General features: G+C 37.0%; 2 protein-coding genes and 1 pseudogene across 2 annotated transcripts; all 3 read left to right on the top strand.

The window, feature by feature from the left end:
• Window positions 1–582: 582 nt before the first annotated feature.
• On the top strand, window positions 583–1,526 carry LOC103109221 (olfactory receptor 6C2-like; annotated as a pseudogene).
• Window positions 1,527–10,310: 8,784 nt separating this feature from the next.
• On the top strand, window positions 10,311–11,246 carry LOC103109099 (olfactory receptor 6C2-like). The gene has a single exon (XM_007518105.1). It carries the CDS (start codon window positions 10,311–10,313, stop codon window positions 11,244–11,246), a length of 936 nt encoding a protein of 311 aa, XP_007518167.1.
• Window positions 11,247–15,776: 4,530 nt separating this feature from the next.
• Window positions 15,777–16,715, top strand: LOC103109220 (olfactory receptor 6C2-like). Its single transcript, XM_007518264.1, has one exon. It carries the CDS (start codon window positions 15,777–15,779, stop codon window positions 16,713–16,715), a length of 939 nt encoding a protein of 312 aa, XP_007518326.1.
• The last annotated feature ends 8,723 nt before the right edge of the window (window positions 16,716–25,438 follow it).

Genomic DNA, 25,438 nt, shown 5'->3' with positions numbered 1-25,438 from the left:
ATGGATGGGACTCAGTGACTGCACTATGAATTCACTGCTCCTGCAGCTATTTTTTCATTATTTATTTATTTATTTTGAGACAGAAGGAGAAGACAGAGAAGGGGAGAGAAAGATAAACACCTGCAGACCTGCTTCACCACTTGTGAAGCGACTTCCCTGGTGGAGAGTCAGGCGCTCAAACAGGGATCCTTGCACCAGTCCTTGTGCTTCGCACTATGAGTGCTAAACCTGGTGAGCTACCACCAGAACCCCTGTACTTGCAATTAACTGGTGAGAGATGGATGGTAATTTTAGTAAATTATCTTAGTATTACAAAGCATTTGATCACTACCATTCATAACTCATGGGCAGATACACTAAGCGAAAACTATTGTAAACAGTGATGAATCTAGGGCATGGATGAAGATAAAATCAGTTCTTAAATTCCCAGTAATATTACATTATCACTTGCTGATAAGATGATCACTTTGAATTAATGGAATATGCCACTACAGCTAGTGCTGACTGGTCATTTTGGCTTCACAAATTCTATCAAGTGTCTGATTTTTTTCATGCAGATTGGAAAGAAAACAGGAAGTCGTGATGAGAAACCACACAATAACAACATTCATCTTGCTGGGACTGACTGATGATCCACCAATGAAAATTCTAATCTTCATCTTTCTTTTCCTTTCCTACATGCTGAGTGTAGCTGGGAATCTGACCATTATTGTCCTAACCTTCATAGATTGTCATCTTAGAACAGCCATGTATTTTTTTCTCCAAAATTTCTCCTTCTTGGAAATCTCATTCACAACAGCTTGCATTCCCAGATTTTTGTACAATATATCAACTGGTGACAAAGTAATTACTTATGAGGCTTGTGCAATTCAAATCTTTTTCACTTACCTTTTTGGAATAAAAGAGTTCTTTCTTTTAGCCACTATGTCCTTTGACCGCTATGTAGCCATCTGCAAGCCCCTGCATTATGTGACCATCATGAATAAGAGATTCTGCAATAAGCTCATTATCAGCTGCTGGATGACTGGTTAGCTAATCATAATCCCCCCACTTAGTTTTGGCATCAATCTGGAATTCTGTGACTCTAATGTCATTGATCATTTTTTCTGTGATGCCACTCCTCTCCTAAAGATATCCTGCTCAGACACATGGTTCATAGAGAGAATGATTTTAGTGTGTGCTGTACTGACTTTTATCATGACCCTGTGTGTGTGGTTCTGTCATACATTTATATCATCATAACAATTCTAAGATTTCCTTCTGCTCAGCAAAGGAAGAAAGCCTTTTCAACGCGCTCTTCCCACATGATTGTGGTTTACATCACATATGGCAGCTGCATTTTCATCTACATCAGACCTTCAGTGAAGGAGGAGGTAGCTCTTAATAAAGGTGTGTCCCTGCTGGTTTCCTCTATTTCACCTATGTTAAACCCATTTATTTACACTCTGAGAAACAAGCAAGTGAAGAAAGCCTGGTATGACTCAATTAAAAAGATTGTAATCCTCTCAAAGAAGATAAAACAGTAGTTAATTCAAAGTGAAAGATAAATATTCTGTCAGTTGTGTCTATTCTAGTCACTTGTGTTTCTTAATAAGCTCTCTTATAGCTGTATTACTATATTGCAGCTTATTGAACTTCATTTATAGGCTAATGTTACAAAATTTTATTCTAAATTTATTTCATCCACATCAATATGACTGCAATGGAATTTGGACTTAAAGTCATATAAAAGGTATAATGCAATAGTAGCAAAATGTTTTTGTAAGAATAATTTATGGTTCCAGAATGACAAAAATATGGTAGACTCAAATAATATCCAAGGACTAGCAATGAAAGCACCTAGAAATTGTTAATAAAATTTAATTACTATTATTTTATATTTAGCTTCTCTTATAGCAGTATGGTAAATTATAAATACAAGAGATAGAGACTATGAAACTTCCCAGGACTAATATCCAGGGTTCAGGGAATTCTGCCACCAAACCAGGAGGCTGGCAGCTGAGCTGCATCACTTCTGAGTCCAAGTTTAAGCTACAAGGAACTGGTGGGGAGAAAAAAAAAATCTAAAAACTCATCAATTTACAATTGTGACTTCTTGAGTTTTGAATGTTGATGCCTGACAGAGGCTGAAACAGCAGCAGGGAGACCCTATATTGACATCAGGGATACTCACCTGGTGACTCAGGACAAAATCTCCCCTCCCGCATGGAGATATATAAACAGAGAAATTGAACACCTCAGCCATGGCACCTCCTGCTGGCATGATGAAAGAATATGAAATGTCGGAACTGAGAAATACACAGTAAGCAATGACATAAAACCCAAACAGATACAGATCTAGAAAAAAAAAACTGACAGATTTCAGAAAACTCATTTTAAAAATCACTTTAAGAAACTAAAGTTAAGACTCAATAACTCAGTGATGTTACAAAGAAATGTTACAAATAAATGCAAAGTACAGGGGAAAAAAAACTGCAAACATAACTGCAGGACCTAAAGGGTACTTTGAATGCAGTTCAGTTGAGGAAAGAGGTCTCAGAAGTAGACTGAATCAGGTGAAAGAGAGAATATCAATACTAGAAGACACAACCACCACACTCTGAATTTAAAACTCCTAGAGAGAAAGGTTTAGGGAAAAAAAAATGAAGCACTTCTCTATATAATGGCAGACTCCAGCAGAAAGATGGACATCAGTTACTGGGGTTCTTGAGGAAGAAGAGAGGGAGAGAGGAATAGAGAACATATTCAAAGCAATTTTATCAGGAAAATTTCCCATACATGAATGCAAGAAGGTGAACCCACGCTCAAATTGTTGAGTCCAAAAATGTCACAACTAAGACACATCATTGTAAAACTGTCCAAAACCAGAGGAAAAATATATATTACAGGCTTTCAGGGAAAGGGAAAAAGTCATATACAAATGCAGAACCGTGCAGCACGCTTTCATCCAATTTCTTATCACAAATACTAGAGGCAAGGAGTCAAGTGGAGTGGCATATTCAAAGTACTAGAAGATAAGAATCACCAGCCACAGAGGCTGGGTGGTAGTGCAGCGTGTTAAATGCACATGGCACAAAGCACAGGGACCGGTGTCCGGGTGGGGAGGGGGGGTCGCTTTGCAAGTGATGAAGCAGGTGTGCAGGTGTCTATCTTTCTCTTCCCTTCCTCTCTTGATTTCTCTCTGTCCTATCCAGTAACAACAACAACAACAGTAACAATGAGGGCAACAAAATGGAAAAATGGCCTCTAGGAGCAGTGGATTGGTAGTGCAGGCACCTAGCCCCAGTGATAACCCTGGAGGCAAAAAAAAAAAAAAAAAAAAAAAAGAAAGAAAGAAAGAAAGAAAAAGAATTACCAGCCACAATCCTCTATCTCGCTAAATTATCCTTCGAATATGAGTAAGAAATAATGATCTTTGCAAGTAATTTAGAAACAGAAGGAATTTTTTGGAAACCCCCCCCCCATAAGAATTACTAAGAGGAGTCCCACACGTAAAAAAGAAGCAACGAAATTCAAACTTTTAATGAGATGATCAGTATTAGAACAGAACCAGGAACACAAAAACAATAGGGAAAACTGGACACAGGAAAGAGGAGAGCTAAATAGAGCAGCACAGTCCAATGCTGTTGAGCCAAGGCCAACCTGAAAAAGGCTCTTGTAGATATTGCAAGTTAGACACAACATTCATAATAAACACAAAACTAAATATCACACAAAGACACATAGGAAATAGACAGTAGGCAAGTCCATCATAGAAAGCATTCCACATAAAATAGCAAACAGAAATATACAAGAGTCAATAAGAACATGAAACAGCCTTGAAACAAACACCAGAATGGCTATAAACAAACCATATTTAGCAATAATCACCCTAAATATGAACGGTTTAAATTCACCAGTAAAAAAATTCAGAATGACTGAATGGACTAAAAAGCAAGACCCATCTATTCTGTGTCTCCAGAAAACAAACATCCAAAAGAAAAGAAAACAGAAGCTCCAAGTGTCAAGGAGTTTTTAATAAGGCATGTCAAGTCAATAACGTAAATAAAAGGGCAGGAACAACAATTCTAATATCAGATAAATTAGCCTTTCAGGAAAAAAAGGCAAAAAGAAATGGACATGGACACTACATATTGCTGAGAGGCTCAATCCAACAGGAAGAATAACCACTGTCAATATATATGTTCCCAATATGCATGTACCCAAATATGGAAAAACAAACAAACAAAAAACAAGGTAACTGACCTTAAGGTCTAACAGCACAGGATTAGTTAGAGACTTTAACATATCACTTATACCAAGAGATAGATCATCAAGACAAAAAAAAAAAAACAACAGGAAATAAAAGCCTTGCATGAAGTCAGAGGTGAGATAGGATTAATAGATATTTTCAGAACCTTTCATCCCTAAAAAAAAAAAAAAAAGAACATATGTTTTTTTCAATTGCACATGGAACATTCTCAAGGATTGACCATGTGCTGAGTCATAAAGACATCCTTAATAATATGTGACTATTGAAATCATAAAAAGTAACTTTTCTTACCATGAGGCAGTGAACTTAAAAATAACCACAAAGAGAATCATAGAAAAACACCCAAACTGTGGAGACTTAACAATACCCCTCTGAATCTGGGTCACTGAAGAAACCAAAAGAGAAACTGGACCTGGTAAGAACCATGGACTGCAGACAAATTGGCCACTTCTCACAATGCCACATAAGAAGAACTGGATAGCTTAAGTAAGCCAATCACTAGCTTAGAAATTGAATCAGTCATCAAAAATCTTCCCAAGAATAAAAGCCCAGGCCCAGAAGACTTTACTAACAAATTCTGTAAGACTTTCAAAGAACTAACACCAGTTTTCCTCAAACTATTCCAAAACATTGTATAAGGGCAAACACTACCAAAAATATTCTATGAGGCAAACATCATGTTGATGCCTCAAGCAACAGAAAAAGAGTATGCCAGGAAATAAAACTATAGACCTATATCTCTGATGAACATTGATGCAAAGATCTTGGCACACTGAATCCAATAACATGTCAAGAGAATACTTCACCAAGATCAAGTGGGATTCATCCCTGGGAAGCAGGGATGGTTCAACATCTGCAAATAATGTAATTCATCGTATCAACAAAAAGAAAAAGAAAAATTACATGGTCAGATCAACTGATCCTTAAGAGGCATTCAACAAGATCCAACACCCACTTATGATAAAGACTTTCCAGAAACTGGGAATAGAAGGAACATTCCTCAACATAATAAAGACCATTTACAACAAACCCCTAGCTACATCCTTCTCAATGAGGAAAAACTGAAAACGTTCCCTCTAAAATTGGAAACCAGGCAAGGATATCCACTATCTCCACTGTTATTCAACATAGTTCTTGAGGCCCTCCCCTCCTCAGTCAGACACGAAAGAGATATGAAAGGCATACAGATTGGAAAAGAAAAAACCAGGTGTCTGTCTGATTTCATCCTTGCAAAATCACCCCCCATATTTCACCACTGTGAAGCATGTCTTCAGGTGGAGAGCAGATGGTCAAATCTGGGTCCTTGCACATAGCACTGTGTTTAACTGGGTGTGTCACCACCTGCAACCCCCCTCCAATTTTTGTTCTTTATACTCAAGTTCCACCTACAAGAGGATAAAGGGACATTGGGATTCTTGTATATCGGAAGGGAGGTGAGAGGTTGTGCCTAAGTGTTGAAGACTGTACTGTCAACCATTATTAACTCCACAATAAAAAAAATGCACACACATTCCTATAAAAAAATAATAGGGTACATGGGATTGCAAAGATCCAAATAACACTGGATGGAAATGTTCATATTTATGTGTTCACAGAACTACGGCCATGTTGAAATTTATCAAATTTTGCAATTTATTGTATGTTTATTTTCATCTAGTACCATTGTTAAATGAGAAGATGAACTAAATAGCCTGATACTTGACCTTGTCTCTAAGGACACTGGAGCAAAAGCCATTTATTCATTATTGTCTTTTGCCAAATAAAATTATTCCACAGGTTCATTAGTGATATCTCATGTTAGTCACCAAGGACCTTTTGTTTACTCACTTATTTGAATAAGTCAAGGTCGGTATTGTTCAAATGTCTGTCTCTGACCGAAGATACTGAAATACCAACACTTTCAAAAAAAGAGAAACAGAAAAAGAGAGAGAGATTGAGAGAGTATCTTTCCAGAATCCCATGTTGTAAATATCATTTTCAAGTGTTAAAATACACAGGAAATTATCTCCTAGACCTTTAATAAGAAGTACCATTTCATGAAGACAGCAATCTCAGAGACACTTCAACATGTTCAGAGAAACTGAAGATGGGCTTTGCACAAGCAAAATTAAAAAGGAGTTCCAAGGAAAATCGGTATCAATTCCATCATTTTCAATCAAGTGACATTAAGAAGTACTATTTTAAAACAGCATAAGGAAGCTATGATTGACTGAAAAGTAAGTATGAAAACATTTTGTAACAATAATAGTGTTTACGATGTAAAAATCTGACCATATTTCTTCTGAGAAAATTTAGATTGTATCTGCCTATACTAAAAAGGCATATACTACTTTAAAATATAACTTATAAAAGTTTCAGTATATTTGTATATATAATATCATAATAGTCAATAGGTAACCGTTTAAAGGGATTCTCATATAAAAAGTGTTCTGAAATGACTCCAAATTGGAAAATAAAAGAATTAATTGTGTATGTGTGATTATTCCCTTCATCACTTCAGAACGCTAAGTGAAGCAACATCGCTCATTAGAGACCCTGTTTCCTTTCAAATGTGTATAGAAAGATAAATTAACAAAGATGACTTGATTACATTTTTGTGAGAACTGCTTTACTGAATTATACACATATAATAGTGTGAAATAACTTGAAAGAAAAGAAAAATTTTATTGCTACAGTGTTGTCACTGGAGATCAGTGTCTGCATGACAAATCCATTGTTCCTGATAGATTTTCCTTTTTTAATACAGATAGAAAGAAACTAGAGTGAAAAAAGACACCTGAAGCACTGCTTCACTGCCCATGTAGCTTGCTATCAAACTGCAGGTGGGGTCCAGAGTCTTAAACTGGAGTCCTTGTGCATGATAATAGGTATGGTTTAACAGGAATAAAAATAGTGTGCAGCATATCCAACTGAGTCTCATAGTGATACACAGTCTTAGAGATAAAGAGAAAGGATGATAAGTAGACTGCAGCAGTCATTACCCACTACTTCTGATTCAATCATATATTTAGACCAAATGTCTTCAGAGTGTTCTAGTTTTCAGTCAGACCATAAACCTAAGTCAGCATCCCCCCCCCCCCGATTTGTTACTACCACTCTATGAGTTTAACTTAACAGTATGAATTGCACAACACATGAGATGTGGCACTCTCCCAATCTCAGTATGAACAAAATTGTTTAAGAAGAGAAGGAGGAGGAGGAGAAGGAGAAGAAGAAAGAGGAGAAGGAAGAGAAGGAGGAGAAGGGGGATAAGGAGGAGGAGAAGGAGGAGGAGGAGGAGGAGGAGGAGGAAGAGGAGAAGGATAAGAAGAAACACTGCCTCAGACACAGAAATAATGGTTTTGTAAGGAATTTTTTTTTGCGCATTGTTATAGAATTATAAGCAATGAGAGACTTTTTGAAACTGAAAATTCCTCTATAGTGATTCTTTCTTTTATTGGGAAGACCTGAGAGAATAACAGTGAAGTACTTTTTGTCATAAGCTCAACTTTAAAATACCCAACTGCTTGTTAATATTTTAGTTATAGAATCAGAAATACATAAAAGTAAAGTGAGAATATTGACTATGAAATAAGTATTAATTTATGTCCAAATGTTATCTGTAGGCTGTCAAATTCTAAATATATGCATTTGTTTAGGAAATAGCCTTGAGGTATTGTCAGTATATGTGGGGCTGTATTCCCTGTCATTGCTAAGATGGTGAGAAAAATATGATCTCAACAAATATTTCCTTTGAGCACTAACATAGTGGCAAATATTATTTGCTATTAAAGTAGCTGTGTGCGTATGAGTGTGTACGTATGTGTGTGTGTACACAGTTCAACGTAGTCATACAATTACAAAATTCCCAGAGGAGGTGGAACTTCAACTGAAATTCTGTGACAACTAACTTTACTCCATTGAGTAGTAAGGCAATATACAAAATAACAGATTATTCAACAGCACATAAAATGTGTAAAACAAAAGAAATTTAATAATGTGTAGGGAAAGAGAAAGATGGTACTCCATATGAAGTTCATAACATCTGTTTTAGCCACACTGAAATGACATTTGTACAAGCATACATGATTAGAAATAGGTTGAACATATAAGTACATATACTAAGCAGGCCATTCAATATGTATGTCAGAAGAGAAATGCACTACTAGGAACAGAAATTTAATAATCATGAATGAAAACCTGTATAAATTATAGCAATTTTTTTCCTCCAGGGTTATTGCTGGGCTCCGTGCCTGCACCATGAGTCCACCGCTCCTGGAGGCCATTTTTTCCCCCTTTTGTTGCCCTTGTTGTTGTAGGCTTGTTGTGGTTATTATTATTGCCATTGTTGACATTGTTCGCTGTTGGATAGGACAGAGAGAAAATGGAGAGAGGAGGGGGAAGACAGAGAGGGGGAGAGAAAGACAGATACCTGCAGACCTGCTTCACCATCTGTGAAGCGACTCCCCTGCAGGTGGGGAGCCAGGGGCTCGAAACGGAATCCTTATGCCGGTCCTTGCGCCTTGCACCACATGCACTTAACCCACTGCACCACTGCACTATCCCCAAATTATAGCAATTTTTAACAAAGCATGGAGAAGGTGAATAATGAAACCTTAATAGTAATATGTCCAAAGAATCAAGCAGACAAAACAATAACATGAAATAATTTATACCCTTGGGTAGTGTTCTGCTTTTTCATGTGTTCTTACACAGGTCTGAGGCCAACCCCCACCACTTTGGAAGAAACTTCAGTACTGGAGTCTCAGTCTCTCTCTCCCTCTCCCTCTCCCTCTCCCTCTCTCTCTCTCTCTCTCTCTCTCTCCCTCTCTCTCTCCCTCCCTTCCTCCCTCCCTCTCTTGTCTATTTAAACAAACAAACAAACAACTTATTCAGGGAGCCATTAAGTTACCTCACCTAGTAGAGCCTAATAGAGTACCTGCCTTACCATGTACACAGCCCAGGTTCACGCTACCTGAATACAACTTAGAAGGACTTGTGCACTAATGGACATTTTTGATGTTGTGGAATTTCTCACTTTCTTTGTCTCTCAAAATGTCAGCCCAGCAGACAAAATGTGCCACATATGAGGCACCAAAGACATGCAAAAAGCATGTGCACAACTTTACATTAATTTTTCAAAGTGTTTCATGAAGAAAAATGCTGTGTAAATGTGTTTGTAATATTTTACTATGCATTTTAATTTGTACACAATGGAACCTAGGTCAAAAGACATTAGAAAAATGTAGATTATAGGGAAAAATCACAGTGAAATCAGGAATAAATCTCTAAGGAAAGAAAACTTACATGTGGTTGTCTGTGAGAGGTTTATTATTATTCATCGGAGAAAATACACTGATCCTTAAAAAATTAATCAACTTTAAAACCCAAGGTCTGAATCAATATTCTTTTAAAAATATTTTATTTATTTATTAACGAGAAAGATAGGAGAGAGAAGGAACCAAACACCACTTTGGTAAATGTGCTGCTGGGTATTGAACTCAGGACCTCATGCTTGAGAGTCCAATGCTTTATGCAGCACGCCATCTCCCAGACCGCTTGAATCAAAATTCTGTACTGTTGGTTAATATACTGAAAAATACCAAATAGCTAATTTGAAAATATTAAAGATGCATTTTCTATTTAGCCCTAAGTAGGAAAGAACTGTGGAAGTCAAATAACATATTTGTTACATATAAAACCATGACAACCCACTTTCAGCAGGGAAGCAATTACAAAAGCCAGACCTTCCACCTTCTGCACCCCATAAGGACCTGGGTCCATATTCTCAGAGGGTTAAAGAATAGGAAAGCTATCAGGGGAAAGGAGGGGATAGAGTTCTGGTGGTGGGAACTGTACCCCTAATATCCTATAGTCTTGTCAGTGTTTCCACTTATAAATATAAATTTTTATAAACTTGACAAATTAGCAGATATATCTAACTATATCCATGGTATGATTTATAATATAATATTAAAATATAATGAATCTGAAGTTGATTTGAGTTAAACAAATAACATAAACTAACAATAATTTCTCTCAACTATTGGACATACAGATTGAACAGACATCAGCAGTGATGAAAAATTATACAGTAACAACATTCATACTGATGGGATTGACAGATGACCCTCAGCTGCAAGTTCCAATTTTCATCTTTCTGCTCCTCACCTACCTGCTGAGTGCAACTGGGAACCTGACCATCATCACACTTACTTTTGTGGATCCCCATCTCAAAACACCCATGTATTTCTTTTTGCAAAATTTCTCCTTGCTAGAGATCTCATTCACAACAGCCTGTATTCCCAGATACTTGTACAGTATAGCAACCAGAGATAAAATCATTACCTATAATGCTTGTATCATTCAAGTGTTTTTCACTGATCTATTCGCAATAACAGAATTTTTCCTGCTGGCCGCCATGTCCTATGACCGCTATGTGGCCATCTGCAAACCCCTGCACTATGTGACCATCATGAGCAGCAGAGTCTGCAGCAGGCTTGTATTTTGCTGTTGGCTGGCTGGATTGTTGATCATAACCCCCCCACTTAGTCTGGGGCTAAATCTAGTATTTTGTGACTCTAATGTCATTGATCATTTTCTCTGTGATGCTTCTCCGATGATAAAGATATCATGCTCAGACACATGGCTAATCGAACAAACAGTTCTGATCTCTGCTGTGCTGACCCTTATCTTGACTCTGATGTGTGTAGTTCTGTCGTACACTTACATTCTCAAGACAATTTTAGGATTTCCATCTGCACAGCAAAGAACAAAAGCTTTTTCCACCTGTTCCTCCCACATGATTGTGGTGTCCATCACCTATGGCACATGCATGTTCATCTATATGAATCCTACAGCAAAGGAGGAGGTGACCATTAACAAGGTAGTTTCTCTGCTCATTTCTTCCATCTCTCCTATGTTGAATCCATTTATTTATACATTGAGAAATAAGCAGGTAAAAAGAGCTTTCGATGACTCAATTAAGAGAATTGCATTCTTTTTAAATAAGTGAAGTACAATGGAAGCTACTAGTTCACATAAAAGGTGGATGGCTCCAAACTTTTCTACTGAAGCCTGTGGTTGTCTTTATCTTTTAATAGCATGTTTTTCAATATGTTGTAGTCTTCAACTCCTCTGTAAGATGCAATTATATTATACCTTGTAATGAATTCATTTATTTCCTTTGTCTTTTACTCAACCTTTCGTAAGATTTCTGTTTCAGTAGAGAACACCAGCTATAAAATAAGGCAGTAAATAAGTGTTTATGTACACTCATATTAACTTGTAGTCATGTAAATCACTATTTAATTAATATGAGAGGGGAAAAATTCATTGAATGTCTCAAGCTTTTTAATACACAGACCATAGGCTGAGTCTTTGAAATGTTGACTCTCTTAAAAGCTTAGAGCTAAGAACTATATAGATAACTTAATTGCAACTTTTACGAGGGAGATTAATGTGGCAAATAAAACCTTTATGTATCAAAAAAATAAGGCAGTAAATTCTCTGGGTTATTGATTGAGGTAAGAAATACACCAAAATAATGTATGGCTATTCCACTATTGTAAAAGTCAGACTCTCCTCCCCAAAGCTTTTTCTACAGCTTGTGCTAATATAACTGCTTCCCACTCTGCATGCTGGCTTATTGCGTTTTTCTATTTTTCAAAAAAATTACATATGCACATACACACGTGTGTGTGTGTGTGTGTGTGTGTGTGTGTGTGTGTGTGTATGGGGGGAGAGAGAGATTTATTGGAAGAAACAGAGAAAAAGTAAGGATTATAGAGAAATAGAGAGTGAGCAAAAGACACCCGCAGCACTGCTTTACTGGTTGTGAAGATGTCCCCTCTGCAGGTGGGTAAAAGTGGCTTGAGCCCAGGTCCTTGCACACTGTAGCATGTGCATTCAATCAGATGTACCACTGACATAATTTCCCTGACATTTTCTATCAAGTTAATCTGTGATTTTTTTTTCAGATGGGAGACAAAAACAAAATTCATTTCAAACATATAAGATGAATAGTAATTGAAGTGTGGCATAAACTTAAAATGTCATTGAAAGCGTTACATGAATAAAAAATTTATAGAAGACCAGTGATGTGTCTGATATGGAATACCACAGCACTGCAACATTATGTGACTTGTAGCTATGTACTGTTAAAAATTGACATGTGCATATATGACACTAAATGTGTCACTAAAAACCCAATTCTATACTTCATTAGTTAGATCCCCTCCATCCAAACTTATTAATCCCTGATTATGCTTAGTGAAGTAAGGATGTGATAGAGAACTATAGGTTTTGGACACATGTGGAATATAGATAATTGAAACACATGAATTTTCAAATAAATAAAAATAATTAAGTAACCAACCCACCTCTAAGACTTTGGGAGAATTCTGATGACTACTTCCAGGGAGGGAAGGGCACAGAACTTTGGTGATGGGTGTGAAATTATACACCTGTCATATTATAATCTTATAAATCATCATTAAACCAATACTTAAAAATTTTTTAAAAATTACTATCCCAACCTTTTTTTCACTTCTGGTAACCACTTGTTGTCAAACAGTTAGTTTTACTTATTTATTTATTCATCTGTCTGCTTGTTCCCTCTATGTACCATAAGTGGTATAGCATGTGGTGTTCATCTCTCCATTTGGCTTAACTCACTAGGTCACCCATGCTGTAAAAGGCAGGATTTCATTTTTTAAAGTGTAATAATATAAGCCCAAACTTTGGCATTTAGTTTGCTGCCAGTTTTTAGCTACTACAGATAAGTCTTCAGTAAACAAGACAATGCATAGGTCACTTCATTTTAGCGGTTTCATGGTGGCTGAACCAATTTACCTTCCCATCAATAGTAGGCGCTATAAGGGACTACGCCTCTAGATGGAAGGCACCACGAATGGTGGAGCAGTGTCTCCACTGTTTTCCTCTCTGTGTGTCTTTCCCTGTTTTCTCTTTCTATTTTTAAAATAAAGGATGGAAAAATGCCCCCCAGGGAGGTAGATGGTGATATTTTGTATGAACGATACCCTGGGTTCACTCCTGGGATCTAAAACTAAGTAAATAAATAAAAATAAAATAAATGAAATGTGTAATTTGGATGAAACAGTCATCCTCCCATCTTGTCTATACTGCTGTAACAGCTTCATATCTCCAAAGATAGTCCCCACTGATGCTAGGCTACTTGTGTTTTTACCAAGCGTCATTATTAAGAAAATTAACTACCAACTTAATTGCATGTCACCAAGGACTGTTTCATCTCTTCTGCAAATTAAAAGCAAAGCCATATTTGTCATTGAAAAATGCAGTTCTCTCGGTCCTAATACTTTCAAATATCACCTCTTCATCTGTGTAAACAGTTCTTAAATTATTCACTTGTGAGAGGAATTTATTTTCTTTTCAGATATGCAGATAGTAAGAAAATGCCTGCAAGTTCCTAACAGCCCGAAGACCGTCATAAGCCAGTCTGTTCAATTTGCTGGAATAAGAAAACAAAAGGAGATTTATGCGTTTCCAGGTATTCCAGTAACTGTAATAATGTAATCAATTCCTTTATTGACTATTAACATTGTGATTTCAATATTGCAACATTTAAACAGCTACCCAAAGCTCTGCTTTACTAGTCAAAGTGTAAGTATGATAAAGCTGCCTCTAGCTGCAAATCTCTCTGTACCATCTACATTATATTTTCCTCTGAAAAGGAAAATAAACTTTAGTGGGACTTTATATCTTTTAATTTATTCAAGGTCTATTTATGAGTTATTTACGTTTAGGTTGAATTTACCTTATGTAGTTAAATTGAATTTCTTTTGTAGATGTTTTATACATAAAATATATAAATAAATCTGTATTTAACTTAAGGAATCAATGTAAACAGAAATTGTTTGAAAAACATTCAACTTCAAGTTAAAAAAACAAAGGGGCTGGGTGGTGGCACATCTGGTTGATTGCACCTTACATTGTGCAAGCGCCTGGGTTCGAGCCCCTGGTCCCCACCTACAGGGGGAAACCGCCACAAGTGGTATAGCGGTGCTGCTGGTGTCTCTCTGTCTCTGTCCCTCTCTATATTTCCCCTTCCCTCTTGATTTCTGGCTGTCTCTATCAAATAAATAAAAATTTAAAAGTTTTAAAAAACAAAGTATTTTCACATGTAAAGACATATAAGCTTGCTTTTTTTTTTAGAGTTAAATATTTTATTTTAGTTATATTAAGTGGCATGAACTGACAGCCAAAGAAAGGAAAAGGGGACTAATTTTTCAGAGAAATTCTTTTTTTTCTTTTTCTGTTTCTTTTTTGAATTATTTCATTATCATTATTATTTTATTTATAAAAAGGAAACATTGACAAAACCATAGGATAAGAGAGGTAAAAGGCAACACAATTCCCACCGCCAGATCTCTGTATCCCTTCCCCTCCCCTGATAGCTTTCCTATCTTTTAGCCCTCTGGGACTATAGACCCAAGGTCATTGTGGGATGCGGAAGGTTGAAGGTCCGGCTTCTATGGTTGCTTCCCCACTGAGCATGGGTGTTGACAGATCGATCCACACTCCTAGCCTGCCTCTCTCTTTCCCTAGTGGGGCAAGGTTCTGGGAATCAGAGCTCCAGGGCACATTGGTGGGGTTGTCTGTCCAGGGAAGTCTGATTTGCATCATGCTAGCATCTGGAACCTGGTGGCTGAAAAGACAGTTAACATATAAAGCCAAACAAATTTTTGACTAATCATGAACCTAAAGGCTGGAATAGTACAAATGAAGAGTTGGGGGGGGGGGGGTGTCCTCCATTTTGTAGATAGCTAGTAGGCATATTTTAGTTATATTCCAAGTGGAGATAAGAAAAGATGATGGTAGCATTGCTTCAGAGATTGATGGAGAGGAGAGAGAGAATGGTAGCACTGCTTCACTGCTTGTGAAACTTTCCCACTGCAGGTGGAACTTGGAAACTAGAGACTTGGACCTATGACTTTTAGCATTATAGCATGTGCTCAGCCAGTTGTGTGAATACCAGGTCCCCTTTAAATTTTTATTTTTATTTAATTAATTTTAATGAGAGATACAGAGAGTGACCAGAGCACTATCCAGCTCTCACTTATGGTGATGCTGAGGATTGAACCTGGAACCTCATGGGCCTCAGAAATGGAATACTAGGGCACAAACTGTCTTGTAATCTCCCCAGCCCAGAACTAGTTTATTATATTTTAGTTTTTTTTAAAGATCTAAAATGTCAAGACATGAGATCAACACTGGATTTTTCTGCTTTAGTTTCTGAACAAAGTAAAAATTCTTAAATAGCAAAAATTTTCTTACCCATAAAGTTATACTTTCTCAGTCAAAGGCTTAGTCAAAGCCAACCTTTGACTAAACAGGAAATAGATGCAAAATCCTGTGGTGTGTGTGTGTGGGGGGGGTGTGTATGTAGAGAGAGAAAAAAAAGTTGGAAAATATGTAGTTTTAGAACAATTCTAATCATTTATAACATTTAAGAAAATTTCCCTGACTGTTATATACAGATTGGAGAGAAGTCAGACATCAAGTGATGAGAAATGCTACTATAACAACATTTATTCTTCTGGGACTGACAGATGACCCTCAGCTGCAAGTTCCAATTTTCATCTTTCTATTTATCACCTACATGCTAAGTTTAACTGGGAACCTGACCATCATCACACTCACCTTTATGGATCCCCACCTTAAAACACCCATGTACTTTTTCTTAAAAAATTTCTCCTTTTTGGAGATCTCATTCACATCTGCTTGTATTCCCAGATACTTGTATAACATAGCCACAGGCGACCAGCTCATTACTTATACAGCTTGTGTTACTCAAGTGTTTTTCACTGACCTCTGTGCAGTAACAGAATTTTTTCTGCTGGCCGCCATGTCCTATGACCGTTATGTGGCCATCTGCAAACCCCTGCACTACGTGACCATCATGAGCAGCAGGGTCTGCAGAATTCTCATCACCTCATGTTGGATGGCTGGTTTGTGTGTATTAATCCCTCCACTTAGTGTGGGCTTAAATCTAAAATTTTGTGACTCGAACAAGATTGATCATTTTGGATGTGATGCATTTCCCCTCATGAAAATCACATGCTCAGATACTTGGTTCATGGAACAGACAATAATCATCTGTGCTGTGCTGACTCTGAATATAACTCTGACTTGTGTGGTTCTGTCATACACTTACATAATCAAGACGATCTTTAGGTTTCCTACAGTTCAGCAGAAGAAAAAGGCCTTTTCCACCTGTTCCTCCCATATGATTGTGGTATCTATCACCTATGGGACATGTATTTTCATCTATATGAATCCTACAGCAAAGGAAGAAGTAACCGTTAATAAGGTGGTTTCACTGCTCATTTCTTCTGTTTCACCTACACTTAATCCATTTATATATACCTTGAGAAACAATCAAGTAAAGAAAGCCTTCAAATACTTTATCAAAAGAATTGCTTTGTTCTCATGTAAAAGGTAATAATATGTCTAAGGCGTTACATAAGAAGGAACAAATACCTATAGATGTTATATTTTTGAAACTTATAACTTATGTTTAATAACATATACTCGACATGCAATAATTTATTCAACATTTCTTTAACCTATCTAGTTTTCACTGAATCCTGTTCAAATCATTTTATATATTCATTTTTTCAAGTCAACATCTGGTAGTTTTGCATATCAATTTCAAAAAGGATTGCTTTGAGGGCAGGTGTAGATAGTGTAGTGGTTGTGCAAAGAGACTCTCGTGTCTGAGGTTCCGAAGTCCCAGGTTTAATCTTCCACACTGCCATAAACCAGAGCTGATAAGTGCTCTGGTATAAATAAATAAATAAATAAAATGGGGCTTATTGGTGTCACACCTGGTTGATCACACATGTTAAAATGTGCAAGGACCCCAGTTCAAACCCTGAGGTTTGCACCTGCAGGGAGAAAGCTTTGAGAGTGGTGAAGCAGTGTTGCAGCTGTCTCTCTGTCTCTTCCCCTTTTTATCCCCCCTTCCCTCCAATTTATTTTATAAATAAATAAGGGTAACAAAACATTAAAGATTTATAAAAATATTGCTTTGAAATTAAATTAACTTTAAAACGTTATTTTAATATAAAATCTAAATGACTGCTCAGCAACTATAAGCTAAATTTCTCAGTACCCTTTTCAAACATAAACACTAATGATATCTAAATCCAGAGTAAAAGTAATGTCATAGAAAACGTCAATAATGGAAACAAAGACAAATCATTTAAAATACTTGTGAAAGGAGAATAATGCTTTCAATGATGAGAAAACAGGAGGAAATATTACTCTCATAAGAGTAGTTTACAGGAGAGTTGTTGGCACATAGACATAACTTCTCTCACCATGGTAGGTCTCTACATACCACTGTCACCATCTACCTGAGTCTTTCTCTACCATCATGGCCTGGGGTTTAACTACAATTAGAGGAATAATCAACAAAATGAGATGTAGACACTTCAGAGATCACAGACTTGGAATGGGACTGGGAGATTGTTTATATAATACAGAAAATTACATTAAAGTTTAAGGATGACTTTAATGAAACGACTCTAAATAACAAAACAGCTAAAATCATAGCTGTCAATTTATTGTACATTCAGTGAAAACTTGAACTTGAAAATTATTCTCATTTACATTTTAAATCTATAGAACTGTAATCCCTGAAAATCAAAGTATTTATATCAAAGTAACCAATTGCTCTCTGGAAAGCAATAAAATGTAAACATATCACAAGTAATTTTCAGAACTAAATAAGCAATAGGCAGAGTTGGGCTATCTTGGATGTACTTATTATTCACAAGAATGTGACCTATCTCAATGGGAGGAATGTATAATTTTTCTAATAAATTAAAAAGTATAAAATGTAAACAAAATCAATAAAATGACTTTTAAAAAGCTTTTTAAAAGTAGTTCAATAGTACCAATAGCAAGCAACAAAAAATGTAAGCAGATGTAAAACATGAGATCAATTCAGTGCCTTTAAGAAGTTTTAAATCTTTGTCAGAGAAGTAACTCAGCAGTAGAGTATATGCCCTATATGCATCAGAATCTTGGTTTGATTCCTGATGTCACATAAGGATAAGGAAGACAAGAACAAAATAAAAGATCATAAATGGTGGAACAATGCTTTGGCCATCTCTCTCAATGAAAACAATAATCAACAGGAAAAAGTGTAGACGTGTATTTAATTTATAAAACAATGCATTGAAGTTAAAGTGAATATGCATCCAATGGCAAAAGAAGAGGTCAGGTTTGTGGAGGATGTGGTGTGCTGACAGCTATCCTGGGAACTGGTGAGATTGCACACCTGTGACAGTAACAGTCTTGTAAGTCAACATTTTTTTTCAATAAAGTGGTTTATTTTAAAAAATTTTCTGAATAACTCAATGTTGTTTTGAAGCTGAGTAGATATATATCACAACTTTTACTTTAGTTTCTACCTCATACTAACATACAAACAATGGTAAATAAAAGTCTATGGGGGTTGAGAGCCAAATCCCCTTCTTCTTCTTCTTCTCCTTCTCCTTCTCCTTCTCCTTCTCCTTCTCCTTCTCCTTCTCCTTCTCCTTCTCCTTCTCCTTCTCCTTCTCCTTCTCCTTCTTCTTCTTCTTCTTCTTCTAGCGTTTGCCCTTCTTCCATAGCCAGTCAACAGCGTCAGGTTGAGCCTGATGTAAAGTTTCGAGACGTCCTTTGAATCTGGAGAGGTGGCAGTCGTTGACTATGTGGGTCATAGTCTGTCTGTAGCCGCAGGGGCAGTTCGGGTCGTCTCTGGCTCCCCAGCGATGGAACATAGCGGTGCACCGGCCATTCCAAGATGTGGGACAGGAATGAAGCGAGCCACTTCTTTGCCGTGGGACCCAGGTTAAGAATGAGTTCTGGGGTGATGTTATCATAGCCAGCAGCTTTTCCCGGTTTAACCCTCTTCAAAGCGTCTTCCAGTTCAGACAGTGTAAAGGGAGAGAGTTTGGGAGATGGACAAGATAACCGGAAGTGGGATGACCACTCATGGGAAATTTCTCTTTTCCAGACTGGGTCGATCTTAGCACGTCCAACTTGAGTTAGGTGACTGGCCACTGAGTTTGGAGATACGGGAGGATGGGAGACGGGAGGGGGTTGGCTACCGGGATGCATTGGATCGACCTTCCCATGGTGCATCTAGTGAGTACCTGTTCATTGGGGAAACTGACGATCCTTCCTAGCCGACTGAATCCACATGGATCCCAGTCACTTTCAAAGCCAGCAACAAGCAGCTCCTGACAGCTTTCAAGCTGTTGGTCCTGTTCTTCGAGTCCTCCAACTTAATGTTGAGGGGCTGTCCTTTGCCAAATCCCCTATGACAGAGGGAGATAGCACTTTGGTATTGGGTGATTTGTGCTATAATGTACTTTGTGGAGATGTGAAACTGTAACCCTGGAGTAATAACCATCTTGTAAAACATTTCCTCAATAAGAATGGCTTAATTAAAAATAAATAGAACTAGGACTTCCAGAGGTATGGCAATGGAGTAAGAGCAGACTCACTTTGCTCTCCCCAGTCAACTAGAAAAAAGCAGTGAAAATTCACCTGAAAAACTCGACAAAAGGGAGTTGGACGGTAGTGCAGTGGGTTAAGCACACATAGAGCAGAGCACAAGGACCGGGATAAGAATCCCGGTTCGAGCCCCTGACTCCCCACTTGCAGGGGAGTTGCTTCACAGGCGGTGAAGCAGGTCTGCAGGTGTCTGTCTTTTTCTCCCCCTCTCTGTCTTCCCCCCCCTCCATTTCTTTCTGTCCTAACAATGACATCAATAACAACAATAATAACTACAACAACAATGAAAAACAACAAGGGCAACAAAAGGGAAAATAAATAAATAAGTAAATATTAAAAAAAAAAAAACCTCAATAAAATACAACCAGGATTTCTTCAGAAAGTCACCAAGCCACAGGTGAGTACAGACATGTGTAGTTCATGGGCAGAGAGGGGGTGATGAAAGCAATACCCAGGACTAAATGTTGTACGCATGGACAGCTGGTGCCAAACTGGGAATTAGATGCTGAGGTGCACCATTTCCATGTCCAAGTTAAAGCAACAAAAACTGTTAAAATATATATATATATATATATGTATATATCACCCAAAACCTCACCAATTTACAATGGTGACTTCTTAAGTTTCCAATGTTGTTACACCACAGAGACTGCAACAATAGCAAGAAGACCTAATATTGGCATCAAAGACATTAAGCTGACCTGGTGACTCAGAATAAAATCCCCCCTCCTTCCCCACAACTGTGACTTCTTAAGTAACTCACTTAGCCACAAGCGGATACAGGCAAGCCTGATCAGGAGAGAGGGAAAAAGGTCTCAAAACTTAAGAAGCACTGCTCAGTGCCATTTTGGTACTTACAAGACAGAGCACACAGAGTAAGGAAGGCAGTGAATTTGGGGGGGGGGGGGGTCATAAATCTTTCTTGCCTTTTCTTTGAACAACAAGGAGAAAAGAACTCTCCGAGGCTAGAACTGCCCCCCAGCCCTAGAGGCTAGAACAACAGCAGGGACATCCACATAAAACAAAATTAGAAACAAGCAGAAAATAGTCAACAAGAGCATAAAACAACCTTGAAACAAACACCAAAATGGCTATAAGCACACATTTATCAACAATTACCCTAAATTACACTTTTAGGCAAAGAAGGTAAAAAGAGACAGACATTGACACTACATATTAGCAAGAGGATCAATCCAACAGAGACTTAATCATTGTCTCTCTCCCTATTTCCTCTTTCTCTCTCTACTTCTTTCTGACTCTGTCCAATAATAAATTAAATTAAATTAAATAATAAAGGACAGGGGGCAACAAAGAGACCCACGAGTTAGCAGAAGGAAGGAAATAGTCAAAATCAGCAGAAATTAATGAAATAGAACCAGAAAGAAGACCCAATACTTTAGTGAAACCAAGAGCTGGTTTTTCAAAGGGTAAATAAAATAGATAAACCAATAGCTAGCCTCCCCCAAAAAAAGTGAGAAAGCTATGATTAAAAAAAATTAATGAGAGAGATGAAATTGAAGATGGGGGAAGTTAAAAGAATCCTATGTGAAGATTATAAACATCTCTGTGTAAAACAAACTGGACAACCTAGATGTCCTAGAATCATAGCACCTGCCAAGCCTAACACAAAAAGTAGTAGGTAGCTTAAACAAGCCAATCACTAGTACAAACTTAATCAATAATCTTCCCCAAAATAAAATTTCATGCCCAGACAGCTTAAGTAATGAACTCTGTAAGACTTTGAAGGAAGAACTAACTCTGATTCTCCTCAAACTATTCCAGAAATTTAAAGATGGGCGAACACTACCAAACACATTCTAGGAGGGGAACACAACGGAGTAAAAAGATGAAAGATAATGACCAGATGGTTTCATTAATATGTGGAATCTAGACATCTGATTGCCATGAACATGCCAAAATAAACAACAAAAACAGAAGCAAACTGTAAGACTTGTGATAGCAATGGTGGTTACCTTTGTGAGGTGAGCAGGTGGGGAAACAACTTTGGTGGTGGGTATGGTGTGGAATTACACATAAAGATAATTAAAATTTTTAAGTAACAAAGTATAATTATGGTAAAAATTAGTATATTAAATAGCTCAATCCCTCTAATCATGAAAAATTCATTTTCCCTAAATTACTATGATATAAATGACATCTGAAAGCACCAATATTCAAGTTGTCATATCTTTAAAATATTTACTTACATGTTTATTTATTTTGAACTGTGATAGAAAGAAGTTGAGACTGAAAGGAGATACAGACATTTGTTGCATTACTATATTGATCATGAAGCCCCTCTCGGTGGGGAGAGGCTTGAATCTGGGTTTTTGAACATTGTAATTTGTTCTCTCAACCAGGTATCCCCCACCCAGCTCCAAAACTGTTCTCTTTTTGACTTAATAAATTTGTTTTGAAATCCTTTGACGCAAACCTAGTGGTCTTCGATAGGCCTCTGACTGTTTGACATGACAACATGCACTAGGATTATGTTGTATAACAGGATATAAGTGATGATTAAAATGGACAAATAGACATGGAGCTATATTTTAAATGGTGAAATATTTTAAAGAACCTGAAAACTCTGACGGGGGGGCTGGATAGTGGTATAACTGGCTGAACACACTTGTTACAGTGTGCAATGACCCAGGTTCAAGCCCCAAGTCACCACCAGCAGGGGAAAAGCTTCACAAGAGATGAAGCAGTGTTGTAGATGTCCCTTTCCTTCTCTACCTTCTCTTTTCTCTCTTAATGTCTCTGTCTCTATTCAAAATAAATAAATAAACTTTAAAAAATTATTAGTGATATAATAATGATTAACAAGATTCTAAGATAACAGAGATACAATTCCAATATATAGTCAGAGTTGATAATAGGGCTAGAAAGCTGGATTAGGGCAGAGAGTAGCTCCCAAACTTGAAGACAGTATATAATAACAATTAACTGTTGGGGTTGAGCAGTAAGGAGCACAGCATATTAAGCACATGTGGTGCAAAGCGCAAGGACCAGCATAAGGATCCTGGTTCCAGCCCCAGGCCAACACTTTAGGCTACACTCATTTCAGAACCAGTCTCCCTTCAGCATCAGAGTAGGATGAAGCAGCCTCTTTTCTGCACCCCCAAAAGAATTCTGGCCCATACCCCCCAGAGGGGGAGCAATGTTAGATAAGATGGCCAGAGGGCTCTGAACTCCAATGCCATCTAGACCCCAAGACCCAGAGAAAGAAGAGGGAAAAAGGAAGGACATTCAGATGTAGCAGTAGGTGTAGGTGTACTTAGAAAGAAAGAAAAGATAGGACCATAGGAAAAAGTGGCCAAATATATATATATTTTCCATATCTGTGACCTTGGGAAAACTACTGAAGTTTCCAATGGAGTAAATGAGGACATAGAACTGGTGGTGAAAACAGTGTGGAATTATACCCCTGGTGTCTCATAATTTTGTAAATCAATATTAAATCACTAATAAAAATTTTTAAAAGAAAAAATAAAACAATATCTTGTACACGAAGTTAAATTTTAGAGTAACATGAACCATGAGTTGTCATGGATAAAATAACAGCTTGGAACAATCAAACATTTTGTTTTTAGAAATATGTAAAGGAAGCATAGCTTTTTTTTATTTAAAAAGTGTGATAAAGGAGAAAAGAAGGAAGTTTGTGACTTTTTTAAACTATTGGTCCTGATAACAATTAATAAAAAAAACTAGTTTCTTTTTGAGTTTGATTCTCCAACTAGCCTCTACTAAGTTATTTTGAAAGGTATGTTTGTCTCTAAAGCCTATATCCCCACTGTTACTGTTCTAAGACTAATTTTTCCCCAAAGGTCATTACATAAATAATTCACTAGTGATGTTTAGCATGGTCACCAAGGACCTTCTGCTTATTTGGTTCAGATTTGACAAATAGAAAAATATCAAATTTGAAATTGATTAAAACCCTTCTGAACAAAGAAACTTCAAAACATTAACTCTTCCAGATGCTGGTTCCTTGATATTAGTGGTTTTGTTTGTTTTTTTAGAGATAGAGAATAAAGTAAAAGAAACCTCAGGCATATGACAATGCAAGTATTTTAAGGAAGTTTATGCAACTGATTGAAGATAAGACATTCGAGTCACTAAAGACTTCTGTATCTTTGGAGATGGAATCAATCAATACTGGTCAGAAATCTTCATGCAAGTTTTCAATATTGCAGTGATTTTCAAATGTGAAGCTGTAATATTGAGTTCACCTAGGGAAACTAAAATTAACTGCTAGAAGAGTAAGTATACTAAATTCTGGCTTTTACTTTTCAGTTAGTCTTTTTAATGAGAATGGGTCAAATTTGTCTCTAGAAAATGGGTTCTCCTGACAATAAAACCAAGAGATGTCGATTTCATTTTATTTATTATTATTATTATTATTATTATTATTATTAAATCAGAGTACTGCTCAGCTCTGCCTATGTTGGTGCAGGAGACTGAATATGGGACTTCAGAGCCTCAAGAACTAGAGTATCATTGAATAACCATTAAGCTATCTACCCCCACAAGATGTCAATTTTAATATGGATGCTAATAAAATCTTATTTTAGAGCCTATAATTCTCAGACAATTTGTATTAAACTGATAACACTTTTATACCACACTGTTTGTTATTTAAAGATAGTATAGCTTAAGAGCCAGCAAATATTCACCTAGTAGTTTGCCGTAAGTAGCCTGGGTTCAAGATCCAACACAATATGGGAATGTATGGTACCTTAAAGCTCTGGCACTGTGTTGTCTACTCCTCTCTATATGTCCCTCTCTATATATATTTCCTGAAATATATATTCCTCCTCTGAAATTAAAAGAATGAAAAAATGAAACTGGAAATGAAAAGCAGTGAAATAACACATGTAGAAGGTCCCAGAACCATTAATGGGAATGGGAAATAAATAATACATTACAGCTTATGAGGCATAATGAAGTTCTATCTCCCATCAAGAATAATTGACAACAGTGAGTCACACTGCACTTCTTTTTAGAAGTCAAAATGTTAAAGTAGTTTAAGTAAAAAACAGTAATCAACCGATAATAACACAGAAGTATTTATGACTCAGCACATACACAGCAATATCAGAATTTCATGGAATTAAAATGTTAATGGGGAGTCAGACAGTAGTGCAGCGGGTTAAGCGCACATGGTGCGAAGCGCTGGGGCCAGCATAAAGATCCTGGTTCGAGTCCCTGCCTCCCCACCTGCAGGGGAGTCGCTTCAAAGGCTGTGAAGCAGGTCTGCAGGTGTCTATCTTTCTCTCCCCCTCTCTGTCTTCCCCTCCTCTCACCATTTCTCTCTGTCCTATCTAACAATGACGACAACAATAATAACTACAAAAACAATAAAATCAACAAGGGCAACAAAAGGGAAAAATAAAGAAAATTAAAAAATGTTGAGGAGTATAAAAAATATTTTATATCCAACGTAAAATTTAAAAATTGTTGGTCACATCTGTTGCCAAAGAAAAACATTGGATCACTATACATTGAGAAGTAGCAGATTCAGAAAAAGGGTAAACTGAAGAGATTATTTATACCATGATCTGTTATAAATGTCAGGAGTGGACATTTGTAGTCCAAGAGAGCATCCGAGTTATCATGCAACCATAAGTAAGTCCATGTTTCCACTCTATAACAGTG

Source organism: Erinaceus europaeus, chromosome 7 (assembly GCF_950295315.1).
Source record: "Erinaceus europaeus chromosome 7, mEriEur2.1, whole genome shotgun sequence".
Lineage (NCBI taxonomy): Eukaryota > Metazoa > Chordata > Mammalia > Eulipotyphla > Erinaceidae > Erinaceus > Erinaceus europaeus.
This window is presented reverse-complemented; position numbering and strand designations above follow the sequence as displayed.

Excerpts from the sequence above, each read along its gene's own strand:
- LOC103109099 (XM_007518105.1), top strand. The coding sequence starts at position 10,311 with ATGAAAAATTATACAGTAACAACATTCATACTGATGGGATTGACAGAT.
- LOC103109220 (XM_007518264.1), top strand. The coding sequence starts at position 15,777 with ATGAGAAATGCTACTATAACAACATTTATTCTTCTGGGACTGACAGAT.